This window comes from Mustela nivalis (assembly GCF_964662115.1).
Source record: "Mustela nivalis genome assembly, chromosome: 8".
Classification (NCBI taxonomy): Eukaryota; Metazoa; Chordata; class Mammalia; order Carnivora; family Mustelidae; genus Mustela; species Mustela nivalis.
The window spans coordinates 106312343-106330851 of NC_139027.1; the positions used below are offsets into that span (position 1 = coordinate 106312343).

The 18509-nt window shown below is 41.5% G+C and overlaps 1 protein-coding gene across 4 annotated transcripts in view; it reads left to right on the top strand.

The window, feature by feature from the left end:
- SEL1L2 (SEL1L2 adaptor subunit of SYVN1 ubiquitin ligase) overlaps positions 1 to 15837 on the top strand; it is a 115337-nt gene extending 99500 nt beyond the window's left edge. For 2 of the 4 annotated variants that reach the window (XM_082743690.1, XM_082743692.1), the window contains 5 exons: positions 852 to 1017; positions 1126 to 1200; positions 6123 to 6295; positions 15379 to 15507; positions 15640 to 15837. In XM_082743690.1, the coding sequence (XP_082599816.1) occupies positions 852 to 1017; positions 1126 to 1200; positions 6123 to 6295; positions 15379 to 15507; positions 15640 to 15762 (666 nt within the window). In that variant the 3' untranslated portion in view covers positions 15763 to 15837. The remainder of the gene's footprint in view (positions 1 to 851; positions 1018 to 1125; positions 1201 to 6122; positions 6296 to 15378; positions 15508 to 15639) is intronic. The other 2 variants (XM_082743691.1, XM_082743693.1) reach the window with 2 other exon arrangements.
- Positions 15838 to 18509: the final 2672 nt, after the last annotated feature.

Genomic DNA, 18509 nt, shown 5'->3' on the forward strand with positions numbered 1-18509 from the left:
GGCAATTTGGCCCTTCTAAGTGGGACTGGGAGTTGTGACTTGGGAAATGAAAGGCTTCGTTTAGCTTAGAAACTGTAGCCCACTTTTTCCCAGAAAGCAAGGTCCTTAAGTTTTTGATGATTTGGATGACAACTGGAAAAGTGAATCCTTTCAGCCTGAGCCAGTGATGTACTTTTCAAAAGTAAGCTTTTAGGACCTTAATGCCCTTCATTGATTTATTAAACACTTCCGCTGAACCAAAATAAATACCTCCATGTTGCAATCTGGCCCCTCTGAAACTCATTTCAAAGGCTGCCAGCTAATAATCTATCTTTAGATTTGCTCCTTTGCCAACTTCCTAATGAATTATGTATGGCTAACCTCTTTTGGTTACATAAGGGCTATTCAGCTAAGTTGACGCTTGTCCCCACAGAGCTCTGCACACCTCCCTCACAGTTATGTCACCTACACCCTTAGGCACTGTCTTCCCTTCATTCTCTCCTTTCCACATCAGCTGTGGCCTTATAACTCACCCTTGCAGAGCAGCAGTACCCAGAACAGTCCTTTTTTAAAAAACAGAAGTCAAAACATTCTGTCCTGCCAAATAGCCTTAAGTCAGGAGAGTTTATTACATAAATTTAAAATAAGCCTCAGGAAGTTTCAGCTCAAGACCAAAAAATTTACACTTATAATCTTTGTGTCTATGAGAGGTATTATCTCTTCGCCCTAAATAATTTTCAAAAGCCATACTTTAGACCCGAAATCCTTGCCGGACCAGCCAGGAGAAGCCAAAGATTCACTTCATTTATCGTTTGCCTGGGACGAAGCATATAGGCTAACTTGTGTGCTTGATTTCTTTCTCCCACGTACAGCTTTATAAAGGTGTCTGCGAACTAGGCCACTGGGCTGAGAAATTCCTGACAGCATACTTTGCCTATAAGGATGGTGACATAGATTCTTCTCTTGTTCAGTATGCACTACTTGCAGAAATGGGGTATGAAGTAGCTCAAAGCAATTCAGCATTCATTTTGGAATCTAGTAAGATAAGTTAAAATTCTCTGCAATTCCCCAATCATACATATGCATAAATGACTTTACTACATGGGTATTTTAAGCCTTCCTAATGAAATGTCTCTCTTTTTTTAGAAAAGGCTAAGATTCTTGAAAAAGAGAAGATGTATCCAATGGCACTTCTCCTTTGGAATCGAGCTGCCATTCAAGGTACAGAACCTAGATAAAAATGAGCACACGCCTAGTCCCTGTCCACTATCAGTCATCAGTTTGCTCCAGCTGAGCTCTCGGGTGTCTAAGCAGAAAGCTGCAGGCTATCAATCAGGTGGTCTTTCCTTCGGTACCCATCTTAGAGTCAGCCTTTGATGAGGGGTCATTTCCAGGAATTTCTTTTCTTTGTTTCTTTGTTATGCTCAAGATCCCTGGTTTGGTAAACCATAGGCACCAGAGTAGTTGTTTGAAACAAGACAGTTCTGACTCAGGAAACCAGTTTTCTTGTTCTGACTTCAATTCACTCATTTGCTGAGTTTGGGTGTTTGTTTGTTTGTTTGTTTCTGAACTTATCAGAGAAGTGACCTATGTCTTAATGAATTTATAGGCAAAATTGCTTATGGATCTAAGACTCATTTGATTGCTCTTTTAAAATACCACATGGATGATTACTACAAACTTCAGATCGTTATTGTAACTATTAACAGGTTAGCATCAGAAAATGAAACAGAACAAAACCCAAAGTCAAATATCAAGATCCTCTCCCTATTCCTGGGGTTCCTGTACCCAGCTTGCAGGGTTCACAGCAATGAAGAATATACAGTAACACTGGAGTGAAAACATTGGCAGGTGGCATTAGTAAAAGCAAACAGATGCTGCAAAGCCATCACGATCAGGATTTAGATATGTGAGGAGCTCTCATGCAGTAAAAGAGCAATTTTATTTCTGATTAAGTTTCTTAAAATTGTCCCATGGTAAGGTTGAATTGTCTCTTTTCCATAAGAAGTGAATGGGATAAAAATGATTCTCAACTGACACTATATGAAGCCGAGGGGGGAAAGTCATAGGGGTGCCTTTGCAGATCCCACTGAGCCAGGGACAGAGCGGCAAGCCAGCCATGCAATTTTAGCAAGAAGTTCCCGAAAGAAGAAAAGCATGTGTTTTCTAAAATGCAATAAAGACCTTGTTTGGTATAGGAAAACAATACCAATCTCTCCACTATGGCAAATCAGCTCAATTGCAACAAAGACAGGCTTATTCCAAGCCAGGAAATGTGTGGACATTGCACCAAGGAAAGGAGGCATTGAAAGCGAGAGGACATTAATATTAAACAGAATTCACCAATAAAAAAAAAAAAAAAAAAGTCAGGCCGCTAAAAATAATTACGTGTCACAAGAGAGGTCAGGCATGAGTGTCCTGGAGATGAGGTTGCTGAGTGCCTCACTTGAGGTTAGGAGACATAATAATGAACACAGCTACTCCGCGCTGGTGGTGCTTCTTTCCGCAGTGGCTGTGTGTGAGGAGAGTGCTGACTCAGTCAGGACTCAGTCCCCATGCTGTGACTGTGAAATTCAAGGGGAGAATCCCTCCCACTGTCAAGGGACCCCCTGAGAACCTGCCATGGTTACCATATGTCCCTAGTCAGCCCCTTAATTATGGTGGAGCTGACTTCTCTGGAAAACCTGCTTGTTCACTGCCTTCCTGCTCAGAGATTTCAGAGGTCCTGCTTACTGTTTATAAAGCTTGAAAATGCACAGAAGGCCTGTCCTTTTGTGGTTATGGCCCAGGAAGAAACTTAGGGTTAATGGAGGGCACCTTTGGGCAAAATTAGAAATGGAGTGGGTTTCTCATTAAGGCTTTAAGGCTCTTTTGCCTTTCCAGGTCTATCCAGGCCCCTCTCTTGGGTAGCAATGCCATAAGGACTTGTCCCCAGCTACCTGAACCTTTTTTTTTTTTTTTTTTTTTTTACTTCTGGGAAGTAACCCTGTTAACCAATGTCTTCAGCAGCTTATGAATTTTATGATGATACCCTTACTTAAGAAGGCTAACAATGGCTCATGGTATTACACTTTAATAGAAGATTCTAGAAGATTAAAATAACTTCAGTACCCCAAGGAATCAATTCCAAAGGATTTTAGGCATTGCAGTAAGCCAAATATGGGGAAAATTCTGGGTGGAAGGAGTCCTATAGCCCTCAATTATATACCTCAGACCATAGTACACAGAGCACTTTCCTCCTTTTCCGAGTAAGTCTAGACTGTGCTAGAGGGGTTGGCCACACCTGAGACAGATGTCCTAGATAGATTTAGAGGTCCAGAATTCCCTCATCTTTTCAGTTAACATTTTCCCAATGAATGGAAACATGGACCCCAAAGCCACCCTAAGTGGCCTTTGAAAGATTGAAGTCTCATGTCTTAAAAAGTCAAATGAACTTTTTTCTACTCCTGAATATATCCAAATTTGTTGGAAAATAAGATCCTAAATTATTTAATGTTTGGGAAAAGCATTTTCTGAAGAGTTTTCTACCAGGTCTGTCCATTCATTCCATAAGTGTTTGTCAAGTACCATTTTAGTATGATAAATACCATTTTAGATGATATCAGTGATCAAGAACATCAAAGTTTTTGTCCTCCTAAGACAGAGAAAAATAAAATCATGAGACAGAGACAATAAACAAATAAGATAACAGTGATATGTGCTGTGAAGGAAAGAGAACACGGAGAGAGATAGGTAACTCCTGGGGGTGGGGGGTGAGAGGACACTTTAGACAAGGCAGTCAGACAAGGCCTGTAGGAGAGAAGTGACATTTGCAGTGAGACCCCAATAATGAGAAATCAGCGACATGAAGGGTCAGAGGAAGTCCAAACATGACGGGCAGAGGGACATGAAGAATCTCAGCGCAGAGGTCCTGAGGCAAGAATGAGCTTGGTGTGTTGAAAGAGTATTACGGATTATTAAGAAAGTGAGAGCCTATTAAGAAAATGACATGTGGGGGCGCCTGGGTGGCTCAGTGGGTTAAGCCGCTGCCTTCGGCTCAGGTCATGATCTCAGAGTCCTGGGATCGAGCCCCGCATCGGGCTCTCTGCTCGGCAAGGAGCCTGCTTCCTCCTCTCTCTCTGCCTGCCTTTCTGTCTGCTTGTGATCTCTCTCTGTCAAATAAATAAATAAAATCTTAAAAAAAAAAAAAAAAAGAAAGAAAGAAAAAAGAAAATGACATGTGATGCGGCTAGTCAGGGAGGCAGAAGGCAGATGAAGCATGACTGGGAGGTCAGGTCGGGAATCTGGATATTATTCCAAGTGCAAAGTGAAGCACTTTAGGGCTAAAGGGAAATAAAAGGATTTGACTCTACATTTTTTTTTTTAAGTCATCCTGGGGGTGCTCCTGGGCAGCTCAGTCAGTTGCACGACCCACTCTTGATTTCAACTCAGGTCGTGATCTCAGACCTGCTTGGTGCTCTGCGCTCAGTGGGGAGTCTGCTGGAGATTCTCTTTCTCCCTCTGCGCCTCCCCTCTAGTTGTGTGTGCATGCACGTGTGCAAGTACTCTCTCTCTTTCTCAAAAAAATAAATAAATCTTTAAAAGACAATCATCCTGGCTGTTAAATGGAGACTATAATGAAAAGTGTAGATAAAAGGACAGTTTGGAGGCTATTATAGTACTCCAGGCTTGATCTAGGTGGTGAAGGAGATAGCAACAAGCCAGTGTCTTTTAGAGGTAGGACCTGCTGAAGCTTTCAATAAGAAATGAGGGGGAGGGGCGCCTGGGTGGCTCAGTAGGTTAAGCCTCTGCCTTCAGCTCAGGTTATGATCTGAGTGTCCTTGGATTGAGCCCCGCATCAGGCTCTCTGCTCAGTGGGGAGCCAGCTTCCCATTCTCTCTTTCTGCCTGCCTCTCTCCCTACTTGTGATCTTTCTCTGTCAAATAAATAAATAAATAAAATCTTTTTTAAAAAAAAAGGAGGAGGAAATATCTTACTTACATTTATAGCCTGAGTAATGTGCTAGTACTGAGATTGGGAAGGAGCTGATGATTTGGTTTGATTTGGTGTGAGGGAGGTAGGTAGCAGGGTGTTAGGAACTGCATGCTTTGAGATCCAAGTAGAGAAGTCAAAGAGATGATTAGAGGAGTTGGGGTTTAGGGAGAGACAGGACTGTAGATAAAATTCAGGAAGAGTGAACATCAAGATTGGCATGGAACTAATCTATATCACCTAGAAAAAGAGATAGAGGAGAGTGGTAGAGAGAGGAGGGGAAGAGAGGAGAGAGAAGAGAAACAAACGAAGAGGAGAAAAGGAAAAAAGGAGTCAACTAATAAACACTTGATGTTCCAACATTTACAAGCTGGGTAGAAGAGGACTGAGGCAAGAGTTTGGAAAGCAGAGGTCTATTAGGCAGAGGGAAATCAAGAAGGTGCAAGGTCACTAGTGTCAAGAGAGGAAAGTGGATGGGCAGATAGGTCCAATGACTCCAGAGCTGCTTAGAGGTCCAGTAAGGTGAGGACAGAGACGTGACTGGTGGATTCACCTGCATGGAGGTTATCAACCACCCTGAAAGAAGCAGTTTTATGGAGAGGAGCAGAAGCCAGATTGGAGAGGGTTGAAGAGTGCATGGGAAGTGAAGCTTTGGAGACAATCAATATAGAACGCACTTTGGAAAAGACTGAGTGTGAAGGGAACAGAGAAATGGGGAGTAGTTAGAAGGACACACCATGAGATAAAGAGAGGGTGTGTTTTTGTTGACAGAAGATACCAAAGTGTGTTTAAATGACTGATGGGACTGGTCTAGGAAAGAAGGAGACGTGGATGATGCAGGAGAGTAGACCTTCAGGGGTGAAGTTTGAGAACGGGAGAGGTGGGATCTAGTTTCCCAAGAGTTGACCTATCTTCAAAAAAAAATTTAAAAGGTAGAACTCCTAGTTTTTTTTCTTTGAGAACATTCATGCTATACCGTGGGAGTGGTCCTGCAATGAAGACTGCTACAGATGAGTGTTGTGTTTTATATTCCAGAAGTTATATCTAATCTTGATTCTAAGATCCCGAGTGTTTTGTTTTTCTTTTTAATGTATATTACCATTAGGGTGAGTTACTAGGAACTGTACATGAATCATTGGAATTTTTTCTTCTCTTTCTAACATTTCTGTCAGGCAATGCATTCGCTAGAGTCAAAATCGGAGATTACCACTACTATGGCTACGGGACTAAGAAAGACTATCAGACAGCAGCCACACATTACAGCATTGCAGCGGACAAGTACCACAGCGCACAAGCCATGTTCAATCTGGCCTATATGTACGAACACGGTTTAGGTATCGCAAAGGTAATAATCCAAACCTAGTAATGACAGCTGTGTGGGAAGGAAAAAAAGTGTAAATGTTTTTAATTTCATTGACGTCTTCAGTGTGGAAGAAGGAAGAAAAAGACATTTGCTGAGTCCCTCCCCCGTGCCAACACATAATACTTACCCTAACGTGAACCCTATGAGAAGGAAATTATTTTCTCCATTTATGCCCAAAGACATAACTAATGAGTTGAGATAAATCTAGTCTAGGCTAATCAGATTCATAACTTCAAGTTTTTCCAGCAATAGTAGTGGGCCCTCCCCCACTCCCTTCCACCTCCAGGCCTTTCTTTCTCTGTTAAAATTTCCATTGACACTCAAGCTCTCAGTAAACAAGGAGAAAGTGGGAATGAGGTCAGAGCTGGATACCAAGGGGACATTAATCCAGAAATGTCTTTTAAATCACCCACTATGTAGCTGACACCGTGCTTAGCACTCTAGAGTATCCTAAGAAAATAGATCTCCATTCTTCAAAGACTGTACTTTACTTGAGAAGATAAGGCATATATATTTATTCAGAAAGAGAGCTAACACGACAAGGAGATATTGGGAGAATCCCTTAGTAAGTGTAATTAAGGTGAAGATGTCATTGGGTTCTGGTACAGTGAGAGAGGTGTATTGAATATCAATAATGATAGTAATAGCCAGGTATTTGATGTGTTCTATATACTATGCCATTTATTTATTTATTTATTTATTTATTATTTTTTTAAAGATTTTATTTATTTATCAGAGAGAGAGGGAGAGCGAGTGAGCACAGGCAGACATAGAGGCAGGCAGAGGCAGAGGGAGAAGCAGGCTCCCTGCCCAGCAAGGAGCCCGATTTGGGACTCGATCCCAGGACTCTGGGATCAGGACCTGAGCCGAAGGCAGCCGCTTAACCAACTGAGCCACCCAGGCGTCCCTGTTTATTTATTTTTAAAAGACTTTGTTTATTCATTTGAGAGAGAGAGAGACAGAAAGAGCATAAGTGGAGGGGGGGTGTAGGGGGGTAGGCAGAGAGAGATGAAGAAACAGATTACCCACTGAGCTGGGAGCCCGACACGGGGTTTGATCCCAGGACCTGGAGTTGGTGACCTAAGCCAAAGGCAAACACTCAACCATCTGAGCCACCCAAACACCCCTATACTATGCTATTTAAATCACACAATCACTCAAGGAGATAAGCCCTATCATTGTCCTCAGTATATGCATCAGGAAACCAAGAGTGTAGAGAGGTTAACACACATGGCCAACTTTGCAGAACTCACTGGTGGTGGAGTCAGAATTTGAACCCAGGCCTGTCTGACTCCATGTTTTTTAGGGTAAACGGTGAGCCCTGCCTCGAGTCTTTCTTAGTGCGCAAGTATATATTTCATATTAATGTTTATACTCCTGACTGCATTTTTAAAAACTTTTTATTTTTTATTAACATGTAATGTGTTATTAGCCCCAGGGGTGCAGGTCTGTGAATCGCCAGATTTACACACTTCACAGCACTCACCATAGCACATACCTTCCCCAATGTCCATAACCCAACCACCCTCTCCCTGCACCCTCCGCCTCCCCCTCCCGTCCCCCCACAAGCCTCTGACTTCATTTTGAGAGCTAAATAATGAGGGGGTTATCTGCTTTTCTGTGCTTTCTTCTTTCTTCCAGTTGTACTAGTAGTTGAGTGTTATTGATGGGGAATTTCTTATTTGACTGCTAATGGCAGACCCTGAAACAAGCAAGGGCTTCATATTCAGGCACTGACAATTCAGATTCCTGCCTTTGGCTGATCACTTTTCATCATCCCCAGCACCCTAAGCTGTGGAAAGACTGTCAAATCCAAATCCAGTCTGTTTTCCCCATTCTTAGCATGTACAGGCTTCCTGTGTTTATAAAATGGGATCAAAGAGCTAAATCAGAAGATTTCTTTGGATGTCATTTAGCCACACCCCACTCCCTTCCAAGGATCCTCCACAGCTGTAAAACAGAAAAATGATACCTCCCCTCCCCAGGTTTAGAAATAAAACAATAAGCCTTTGTGAAGGGGCTCTGTCGTCCTTGTGTGGAATGACTTGTATTTAGATCAGAAGAGAATTTGAGTGACTGCTAAGTAAAGTTTCCGTAAGATTAAAGCTTTTATTCACAATTCCTCATGCAAAATGTAACAATAATGGTGACAAGAGCACTGTGTGTATCATGGATAAAGTGACCCCACTCTATGGGTTAAATTCAAATTAGCTTACCTGTCCTATGTGATTCAAGGAGCAGGTGCCTGTGACGGCCTTATCCTCACCATAGTGAGGCCAGTTTGCCTTAAGACTCTGGGGGCAGGGAGGATACAGGGCCACCTGTGAAGAGAGGACACTGTCTATGGGAGCCCAGATGGCCCACTGTGTCAGAGGGCCTGGTTTTCCTCCTTGGAGTCACCGCTAACCTCTCTCCCAGGCTCTTTCTTCACAATGTCAAATAGCAGTTGTCAAAACATACATTTCATACACTTGGAAAAACTTGGAAATTTCTCTCTGGCCACATTTCTGTTCTTGCCCATCCAGGTCCCACTGATCAGTGTCTCATAGTTATTACGGGTGTATTTTTTCCTATAAAAAGTCTCTACATGGGACGCCTGGGTGGCTCACTTGGTTAGGCAGCTGCCTTCGGCTCAGGTCATGATCCCGGCGTCCTGGGATCGAGTCCCGCATTGGGCTCCTTGCTCCGCAGGGAGCCTGCTTCTCCCTCTGACTCTGCCTTCCACTCTGTCTGCCTGTGCTCGCTCTCGCTCTCTCTCTGACAAATAAATAAATAAAATCTTAAAAAAAAAAAAAAAAAGTCTCTACATGCAAAAACAAAAACAAACAGGGCTGTATTCATACCCGGATGTGGGAATTTTAGATTTAGTTAATGAGGAGTCATTGCTCTTTGTCCTCATTAATTTCTTCGGTTTCACAATTAGAAAAATAATAACCAAGTACCCAGGGGCCTGGTTTCTTAATCTTGCTGTCTAATAGTCAAATTAAGAAGAAGATACCATGTTTTCTAATCTTTAAAATGAAAATGCTGATAATTAAAAGCCGAAATCTTGTTCCAGCAATGGTTAATGAAAGCAAAGCAATTAGGAGAACAGACTTCCACAGCATTTAAGTCATCAAGTAATTAAGCATTTTGGCAGGGCACTTCACAATTCTCTTTATTAGTTAATCCTCATGCAAACCAGTGGGAAAGATAATAATATCATTACCAGGATTTCTCTGAGTATCGAAAAAGGCTTTGTAAGCATAAAGCCCTCTGGGAGAAGGAAGTGAAGTATACATCAACCATTGGTAAATCAATATAAAAATGTGGGTCGTCGTTGTCCTCATCTGTCTTTAGGAAAGGACATTGGGACAAGGGTGATGTAGGTGATTTACCCTAATAGCTTCAATGAGAAGCATCTCATTCCCCAATTTATGACTTTGAATTAAGCTCAATAAGCTTCTTGACTTAAACTGTGAGCCAAGACTGACTGCATCATTGTTTTGGGAATACAAAATAATGCCTGAGGCAAAACTGGGAGAGGAACTGAACTAATGTAGAAATATAAGCACTCAGCTCACAAGTTGTTACAAAACTCTATCTCAATTTACACTTGATTCAGAAGTACTTCAGAAATTTAACCATGAACAAAACATGTTGCCCATCCCCCCCTGCCCATTCCTTCTGTCTGTTTCCTGGCTCAGGCCAGAGTTTCTACTCGTGTAGGCTTATTGTAAAGGCTTCTCAGTGGTTCCCAATCTGGTGTTCTTCCTTTAAATCTGCAGCAGAGAAAGCCATGTCTGTCAAAGATTTTATCCCCAGTTCACAGAGAGGCCTAAGAGATGTGTCTCTTAGTGAGAGACTACATTTCCCAACTCCCCTTCATCCCCATGAATAGTTCTTACCAAAGGAATGGAAGTAAAAGTGAAGGGTGTCATTTCTGGGCTAAGGCAGCTAAGAAGCTTTTCCTTTCTCTCTTTGCCCTTCTAGAATGCAGAACACTTAGAGGCTCAAAGGGATGGCAGAATCAAATGATAGAAGGAGCTTGGGTCCCTCAGTTACCATGTAAAGAAAACTTATCTCCAACAGGGAATACCTATGTTGAAATTTGGGGATTTACTTGTTATAGATGTTAGCATTACTTTAATTAATACATAATCCATCTAACAAAGCACTATCAGTTTATTTTTGATAAAATACATATGTGGTAGTGTTACTTCTCTCCCTCACTCTTTCCAAAATTATGCATTTACACAAAAAAATGCAAGCAAACACAAAACTAAAAGCATCTTATTGACTATGTACTCCCCAATGAAGTCTGAACTTCTTATTCTGACATTCAAAACCCTCCTTGACCTAACCTACTTACTTCCTTATATTCTAGACTACTTTTCCTTCCCTGCCTTGCCCACCCCTAATTAGAGACCTTGAACTAAACCCTCCTGACCTTTAGTCATATCAGCCCATTTTCTGGAATGATCTTCTCCTATAGTTTTGGCCATTGAAGACCCCTCTCTGTGTCTTTCAAAGATAGTTCCCATATGATCTCCTCCATGAACTCTCCAGTGATATGAAAGATATCTGCATCTGCTTCTAAACTGCCATGGTACTCTGCCTGGCTGTTCTTTATTCACTCAAAAATTTATCGAGTGCTTGTTTTGTGCCAGAAAGCACTGTGCTTTGTTCTAGGAATACAAGAATAAGACAATCTTCAAAGAGCTCGTAGTCTGCTATGGAAGAGACAGTCTGCAGCTATAGTGAAAGCCTAAAATGGCACTAGAGCATACCCACACAAGTAAAGTGCTGTGAAAATATGAACGAGGGAACAATGAATTCAGGTGGACAGATCAGTGCTGCCAGGTCTGTTCTAAAATTATTTTATACCATGAAGTATAAAGAACACATGACAGTTTTTTTTAATGGAAGAAAGCATGTATATTTTAAGATAAAGACTAAGAAATCTTTCATAAAGTAAGACAAAAGGGGGAAGAATAGCCTCTGGAGATGAGTTTCCAACATGTATAGTTAGACCTACAAGATAACACGTTTTTGGGATCCTACAGGGAAAACAAAACCGCATTCATTGAATAAATTATAAATAGACCTGTCACAAATAAAAGTAATTATGGCATGAAGCATTTTCATTTCTCATTTGTCTGGTCTGACCACTTAAGGAGTGTTAGAGCTGAAGCTTTAAACACCAGAATAGAATTATTTTCTGGAAAGGACAAGTTCAAGTTAGATATTTAAAATGGCCTTCTCAGAAATACGACAGAACAGAACACACACCACCTAGAAATGGCCATGACATCTCTTGAAATAAATGCCTTATCACATAATAATTAGAAATGTGCAAAACAAAAAAACTTTATGTAGATAACTTTATTTATTACAGACAAAAACCCTGCAAGCACGGGCGCCTGGGTGGCTCAGTGGGTTAATCCTCTGCCTGAGGACGTGATCTCAAGGTCCTGGAATCGAGCCCTGGAGCCCTGCATCGGGCTCTCTGCTCAGCAGGGAGCCTGCTCCCCCCCCCCCCCCGCTGTCTCTGCCTGCTGCTCTGCCTACTTGTGATCTCTCTCTGTCCAATAAATAAATTTTAAAAATCTTAAAAAAAAGGAAAAACCCTACAAATAAACAAACTGCTCCAAAATAGAAGGCATGTTCTGTAAGTCATCATGTGGTAGTATACCATTGCATTCTGTATTCTATGGCCCTATGGTTAAGTGAGCAGGCTAGAAGGAGAATATTAGATTTGAATCTCAGCTTTGCTACTCACAAGTCCCAAGAACTTAAGTAAGTGACTTAAACTCTCTGTGCCTCAGTTTCTTCATATTTACAGTATCATCTCTGTATCATCTGTCCTATATAATTGTCATGAGGTTTAAAATAAATGACAGTGGTGACTGGCACAGAGTACAAATATTTAATAAGAATTAGCCTTTGTGGGGTGCCTGGGTGGCTAAGCAGGTTAAAGCCTCTGCCTTTGGCTCAGATCATGATCCCAGGGTCCTGGGATCGAGCCCCACATCAGGCTCTCTGCTTAGCAGGGAGCCTGTTTCCTCCTCTCTCTCTCTCTCTCTCTCTCTGCCTGCCTCTCTGCCTACTTGTGATCTCTATCTGCCAAATAAATAAATAAATAAAATTTTTTTTTAAGATTTTATTTATTTATTTGTCAGAGAGAAAGCGAGCGAGATCGAGCACAGGCAGACAGAGTGGAAGGCAGAGTCAGAGGGAGAAGCAGGCTCCTTGCGGAGCAAGGAGCCCGATGTGGGACTCGATCCCAGGACACTGGGATCATGACCTGAGCCGAAGGCAGCTGCTTAACCAACTGAGCCACCCAGGTGTCCCATAAAAATATTTTTTAAAAAAAGAATTAGCCTTTGTTATTAAATACTGTGCAACTATTAAAAATAAAAATATTATAGTCTGAAGGAATATCTGAGGACATGGTATGTTGTTTGAAATACATTGTTAAGAAAGCAAAAGACAAAATATTAGGCAAAGTGAAAAATTCCTAAGTTAAAAGTATGTGTATATGAATATATATAAAAACGCTGGAATGCTGGAAGGTTGTGTATAAAATATGATCAGTACTTATCTCTGTAGAGTGAAATTGTAGGTGGGCTTTTAATAATTGTTCAGCTCTATGTTTTCAAAATTTTCTCCAATTAGAATATGGTATATTTATAGTAAGAAAACAAGGTTAAATTATTTTAAAAATGACCTCTGTCCCCATATAAAAAGTTTTTGATGACACCCAAAGATTCAAGGCTGAAGAACTCCCACATCATGTAATTAAACAATTTTCATAAACCAGAGAATTTCTGGAGAATTCTGTATTTTTGAATTATAAGAAGCTATTTTGAACGTGTGAACACTGGGCAGTACTTTGGCAGAGCTGATATTTTAGTTGGAAACACATTATTTAAGAAGAGTCTGCAGATCACTTTACATCATCTCCTCAGTCGGTGAATTTAAAGCAAACTAAGCTCAAATGTACCACAGGAAGGTTAAATGTAAGTGGTTGAGTGTGCAATTGATTTATTTAATGAAACTTGACCATCATCAAAACACTTCTGAAAGGAAATTTTTTGTTTGAAAGACTTGGATTTCTTTTCCTAAGTAAGGATCAAAGAACAAGGTGTCTTTTCTAGAGCCTACTAATAAAATTTCTTGTATATGGGTTGCCCTAATTAGCCAGTGGGTTCAGGAATTTCTCTGGAAATTTTAAAGAACAACTTTCTTGTCAGACCCCACCCCCACTGAGAATTGTGAGGCCCCTGGGGCAAGGAGTGAGCTCATCCCTCTTTAATGATACTTCTTGCTAGTTTTTATTATAAACTAAGCAACTGATTTGTGATGCTTGTGCCTCAAGAAATAAATTAATAACTATTGCCTGCTTCATATGAGAATGAATGTCTGAGAGATTGGCAAAGGCTGCTCTTCCCTGAATGCCCTATTAAAGTCAATATGCCTTTCATGTGTGGGGGTGACATAGCCATTATAATCTGCAGGGTGCTTTCAAATGAACCCCCACTGAATTTGTTGGAATTAGAGACACAAATCAGAGATTTTACGGCATCCATCTTCTCTGTTGTCAGGAAGGCTTGTTCAGAACAGTCTCCCGCCTTTTAAATTTTTAAGCAAGAACATTCCTCTTTCTCCAACAAATCAATTTATGAGACCGCAAAGCTTTGGAAAAAAATTTAGAAAATGATAAGCAGAGCACAACTAAGAGAGAATACCACAGAAAAAGTGGGTTTAGCAGGGCCACAGGATTCACAACGATTGCACTCCGTGTAATGGAAGTTTGTGAGATGAAGAAGAAAGACAGAGATACAGGATAACCACGGTTTGTGAAAAATCTCTCTTCCAATCCGTTGGAAAATAATCCGAAAGCACCCAGCTAAGTACAATTCGGGTATTGTCCCAAGGCCCTTCAGCCTTTAAAAGAAACTCTATTTAGCCTTTTCATTACTTTGTTTGGGAGAACAAGCAAATATAAAGCAAAGAAATAAAAAAAGGCGTAAGTAGGAGAAAATCAAAGAAAAACAATTTTTTTATCTTCCATGGCTTAATTTAGTAGAGAAAAAAGTCCCCAGAAATATAGTATGGCATTTGAGGAATCAAATCCCAGCCTGAGAACTAAATAGATTATGCATTCATTCTGTAAGTATTATCAGAGACCAACTATGTACTAGGCATTTTACTAAGCACAAGGAATTGAGGGGCTAACAGGTTGTCCAGGTCCTTGAGGACAAGGACAAATGAAGAAACAAATTCTGGAACTTCAGGTCTGATAAGTACTATGAAGAAAAGTAGGAATGTTATATGCTTGTTAGTATCTGTATTGTTATTTGTTTGGGGAGCTGTACTGTTGGCATCTAGGGTTCTGCCTCTTTAACAGGAATCATATCTAAGGTCTGATCCAGCAGTATCCAACAAAGCTTTTTGTGTTAGTTTCCTATGGCTATTGTAACAGATCACCACAAATGCAGTGCCTTAAGACAGCTTACATTTAGTATCTTGCAGTTTCTGTGGGTCAAAAGTCTGGGTGAGCTTGACCGGTCCTCTGCGTAGGGCCTCACAGGCTAAAATCAATCTGTGATCTTTCCTGGGAACTCCTGAGTTGCTGGGCATATTTAGTTTCCTGTGCCTGGATGGGACAGATGATCCCATTTCTTTGCTGGCTGTTCACATTCCTTCTCATTCTTCCCACATGGCCCTTCCAGCCATGGTGAGTGGTGCCCTTCCAAAGCCTTCTGCCATATCTGACTTTTTCTTCTGTGCTCAGCCATGGGAAAACCACGTTTATGGGCTCATGAGATTCTATGGAGTCTGTGCAGGTAATCCAGGATCATCTCTCTATCTTAAGGTCTGTAACATTAATGACACTTTCAAAGTCCCCTTTGCCATGTAACACAACATATTCATAGGTTCCAAGGGTTAGGGCATGAATATCTTGGTGGGGATGGAGGGGCCTACCAAAGATAAATAGTGATATTTCAAACTGTGACTGTCATTGAATTACCCCTGAAGAATCTGCACCAAATGAGTAGGGGCTGTTCTTCTATTTCTAGGACATTCACTTGGCCAGGAGATTATATGATATGGCTGCTCAAACGAGTCCAGATGCTCACATACCTGTTTTCTTTGCTCTCATGAAACTGGAAACCATGCATTTGCTCCAAGATATCCTGTTTTTTAATGTAAGTTTGTATCAATAGGTCTCAAACCTCTGAAAACAACAATAAGGAACTTTTGGATGGTGGGATGGGAGGAGATGATGGCTCTGGATCGAGTAGGAGGCTTGGATTTTTTTGACATAATGTTTCTCCCAGCAGTTTACAATGAGATGGAAATGGATGAAATTGGACAACACCCTTGGACCATACTGGGATTTATTTGTCATTGGCCTAATTGTTGCTGTGCTGGTCTTCTTGCTTAGAAATCGCTATGGGTAGGATCTGGACCGTAGGAAAACCTGCTCACGGGAACAGTTTACTTCAAGTTATCCTCGCTAAATAAAGAATTTCCTCCTCAAATTCAGGAGTCTGCTGCAGATTTCCCACACAAGCCTATGATGGAAAATGGACAAAACTTAGGACCTGGTTTGAGAAACCATTTCAGACTTCCTACTTAGGTGGGGTGACCACTTGTGGTGGAGTGAGGTGCTGGAGACTGGTCACCAGAGGTTTCCTTATAAACTTGTTGTCTTGGTGATCCAGTCCCTAGCTAGGATAAAGGCCACCCCTTAACTAGGCCATCCTAGTTAAGATAAAGGCTGTGGTAACAGCCTTTCGTCTCTTAAGAGGACAACTGGGCTTCTCGGCTCCTTCATACATACAGAAGTAGGGAGGACAGGGAGTTTTGGGAGGGCAGGTACACAGTTCCCTCGGAATCTGATAAAGAGACTTACAAATAGACCCTTCATCTTGCAAGAATGATCCTGTGAACCACATTGTAGTTCTGATGAGCGAAATTTCCTTGTGGCATGCTGTGCTGCTTTATGATGATGATGTGTATCATCATCATCACTTATGATGATGAGTATATCATCACGGGGGGACCTCTATCAAAGTTGCCCTTAGCACTTGTGCAGTGAACAGTGCCACCTGGATCTGTCCAGCATTGTACCCTTCTCTGCCATTCCTCACTAGAACCCTGTTTTCCCTGGGGAATCCCCTCTGAAGTTCCCATAGAGCGAAAGGATAGAGCTGAAGAGTCTGGTTCCCTGACTCCTGTGGCAGGGAGAGCAAGGACCTGGGGCTGGGGGTAGGGTAGCTGAGGAGAGAGCTGGAGGCTGAGGACTCCTGTCAAGGGCCAAGCTTCAATCTCAGCTCCATAGCTCTTTAGCTATTTGACATCTCTGAGACTCAGTCTCCTGATCTGCAATGGGAAGATCTCAGCAAGCTGGTACAAGGATTAATGGGATAATGTACCTAAAGGAACTATCCCAAGGTCTGGTATTCTAGAATGAACTCCTCAAATGGTAATATCTAATACTCTTTTTTTTTTTTTTAAGATTTTATTTATTTATTTGACAGAGAGAGATCACAAGTAGGCAGAGAGGCAGGCAGAGAGAGAGAGAGGAGGAAGCAGGCTCCCTGCTGAGCAGAGAGCCCAATGCGGGACTCGATCCCAGGACCCTGAGATCATGACCTGAGCCGAAGGCAGCGGCTTAACCCACTGAGCCACCCAGGCGCCCCCATCTAATACTCTTTAAAAGTTCATGGAAAATTGAATGGAATATGGGGGTAGCTGAGTTGATAACAGTCAATGTGGCTTCAGTGACCTGCAGTTGGTTCTCCAGCCAAAATCCAGGTATTTTGGTAGGAAAAAATCATACTTGCCTACTTGAAAATCCAACCCAGGGACAGGAAAAGAGTGAATTAGTAATGTTCCTTGTAATCAGAAAGTGGAATGAAATGGTGAGAGAGCACTGAATTTAGAACCAAACAGCTTGGAGTTGAGGTCCAGCTCTGTCCCTTATCAGCTCTATATATGACGTTGGACACAATTTCTATAAATGTCAGTTTTTCCCCTATAAAATGGGATTAATTCTTACCTCACTGGAGAATTGTGAGGTTTAACATAAGCCTAACTTCAAAAATGCTTATAAACATTACATGTCCAAATACTAGCTATAGTCATTTATTTGACCATGAATAATCCACACCTTTCTGAGGTCCAGGTGTTTAGAATTTCCTGGACAGAATCCATCACTTACTAGAAAGTTCCACTTCTTTTTTTTTTCTTTTCAAATTTTTATTTAAATTCTAGTCAACAGGGACGCCTGGGTGGCTCAGTTGGTTAAGCAGCTGCCTTCGGCTCAGGTCATGATCCCAGCGTCCTGGGATCGAGTCCCACATCGGGCTCCTTGCTCAGCAGGGAGCCTGCTTCTCCCTCTGCCTCTGCCTGCCATTCTGTCTGCCTGTGCTCGCTCTCTCCCCCTCTCTCTCTCTGATAAATAAATAAAATCTTTAAAATAAATAAATAAATAAATAAATTCTAGTTAACATAAAATGCAATATTGTTTCAGAAGTAGAATTCAGAGATTCATCACTTATATATAACACCCAGTGCTTGGGGCGCCTGGGTGGCTCAGTGGGTTAAGCCTCTGCCTTCGGCTCAGGTCATGATCCCAGGGGCCTGGGATCGAGTCCCACATTGGGCTCTCTGCTCAGCAGGGAGCCTGCTTCTCCTCATCTCTCTCTCTGTCTGTCTCTCTGCCTATTTGTGATCTCTCTCTCTGTCAAATAAATAAATAAAATCTTTAAAAAAAAAAAAAAAACACCCAGTGCTCATCACAAGTGCCTGCCTTAATACCCATCATCCATGTTGCCCATTCCTTCCATCAACCCTGTTTGTTCTCTATAGTTAAGAATCGCTTATGGTTTGTTTCCCTCTCTTTTTCCCTCCTTCCCATATGTTCATCTGTTTTGTTTCCTAAGTTCCACGTATGAGTGAAATCCTATGGTATTTGTCTTTCCCTGACTGAGTTATTCACTCAGCATAATACCCTCTAGCTACATCCATGCCATTTCAAATGGCAAGATTTCAGTCTTTTTCATGACTGGGTAATATCTATATCTATATCTATATCTATATCTATATCTATATCTATATCACATCTTTATCCATTCATCAGTCGGTGGACATTTGGGCTCTTTCCATAATTTGCCTATTGTGAATATAGAGCTCCACTTCT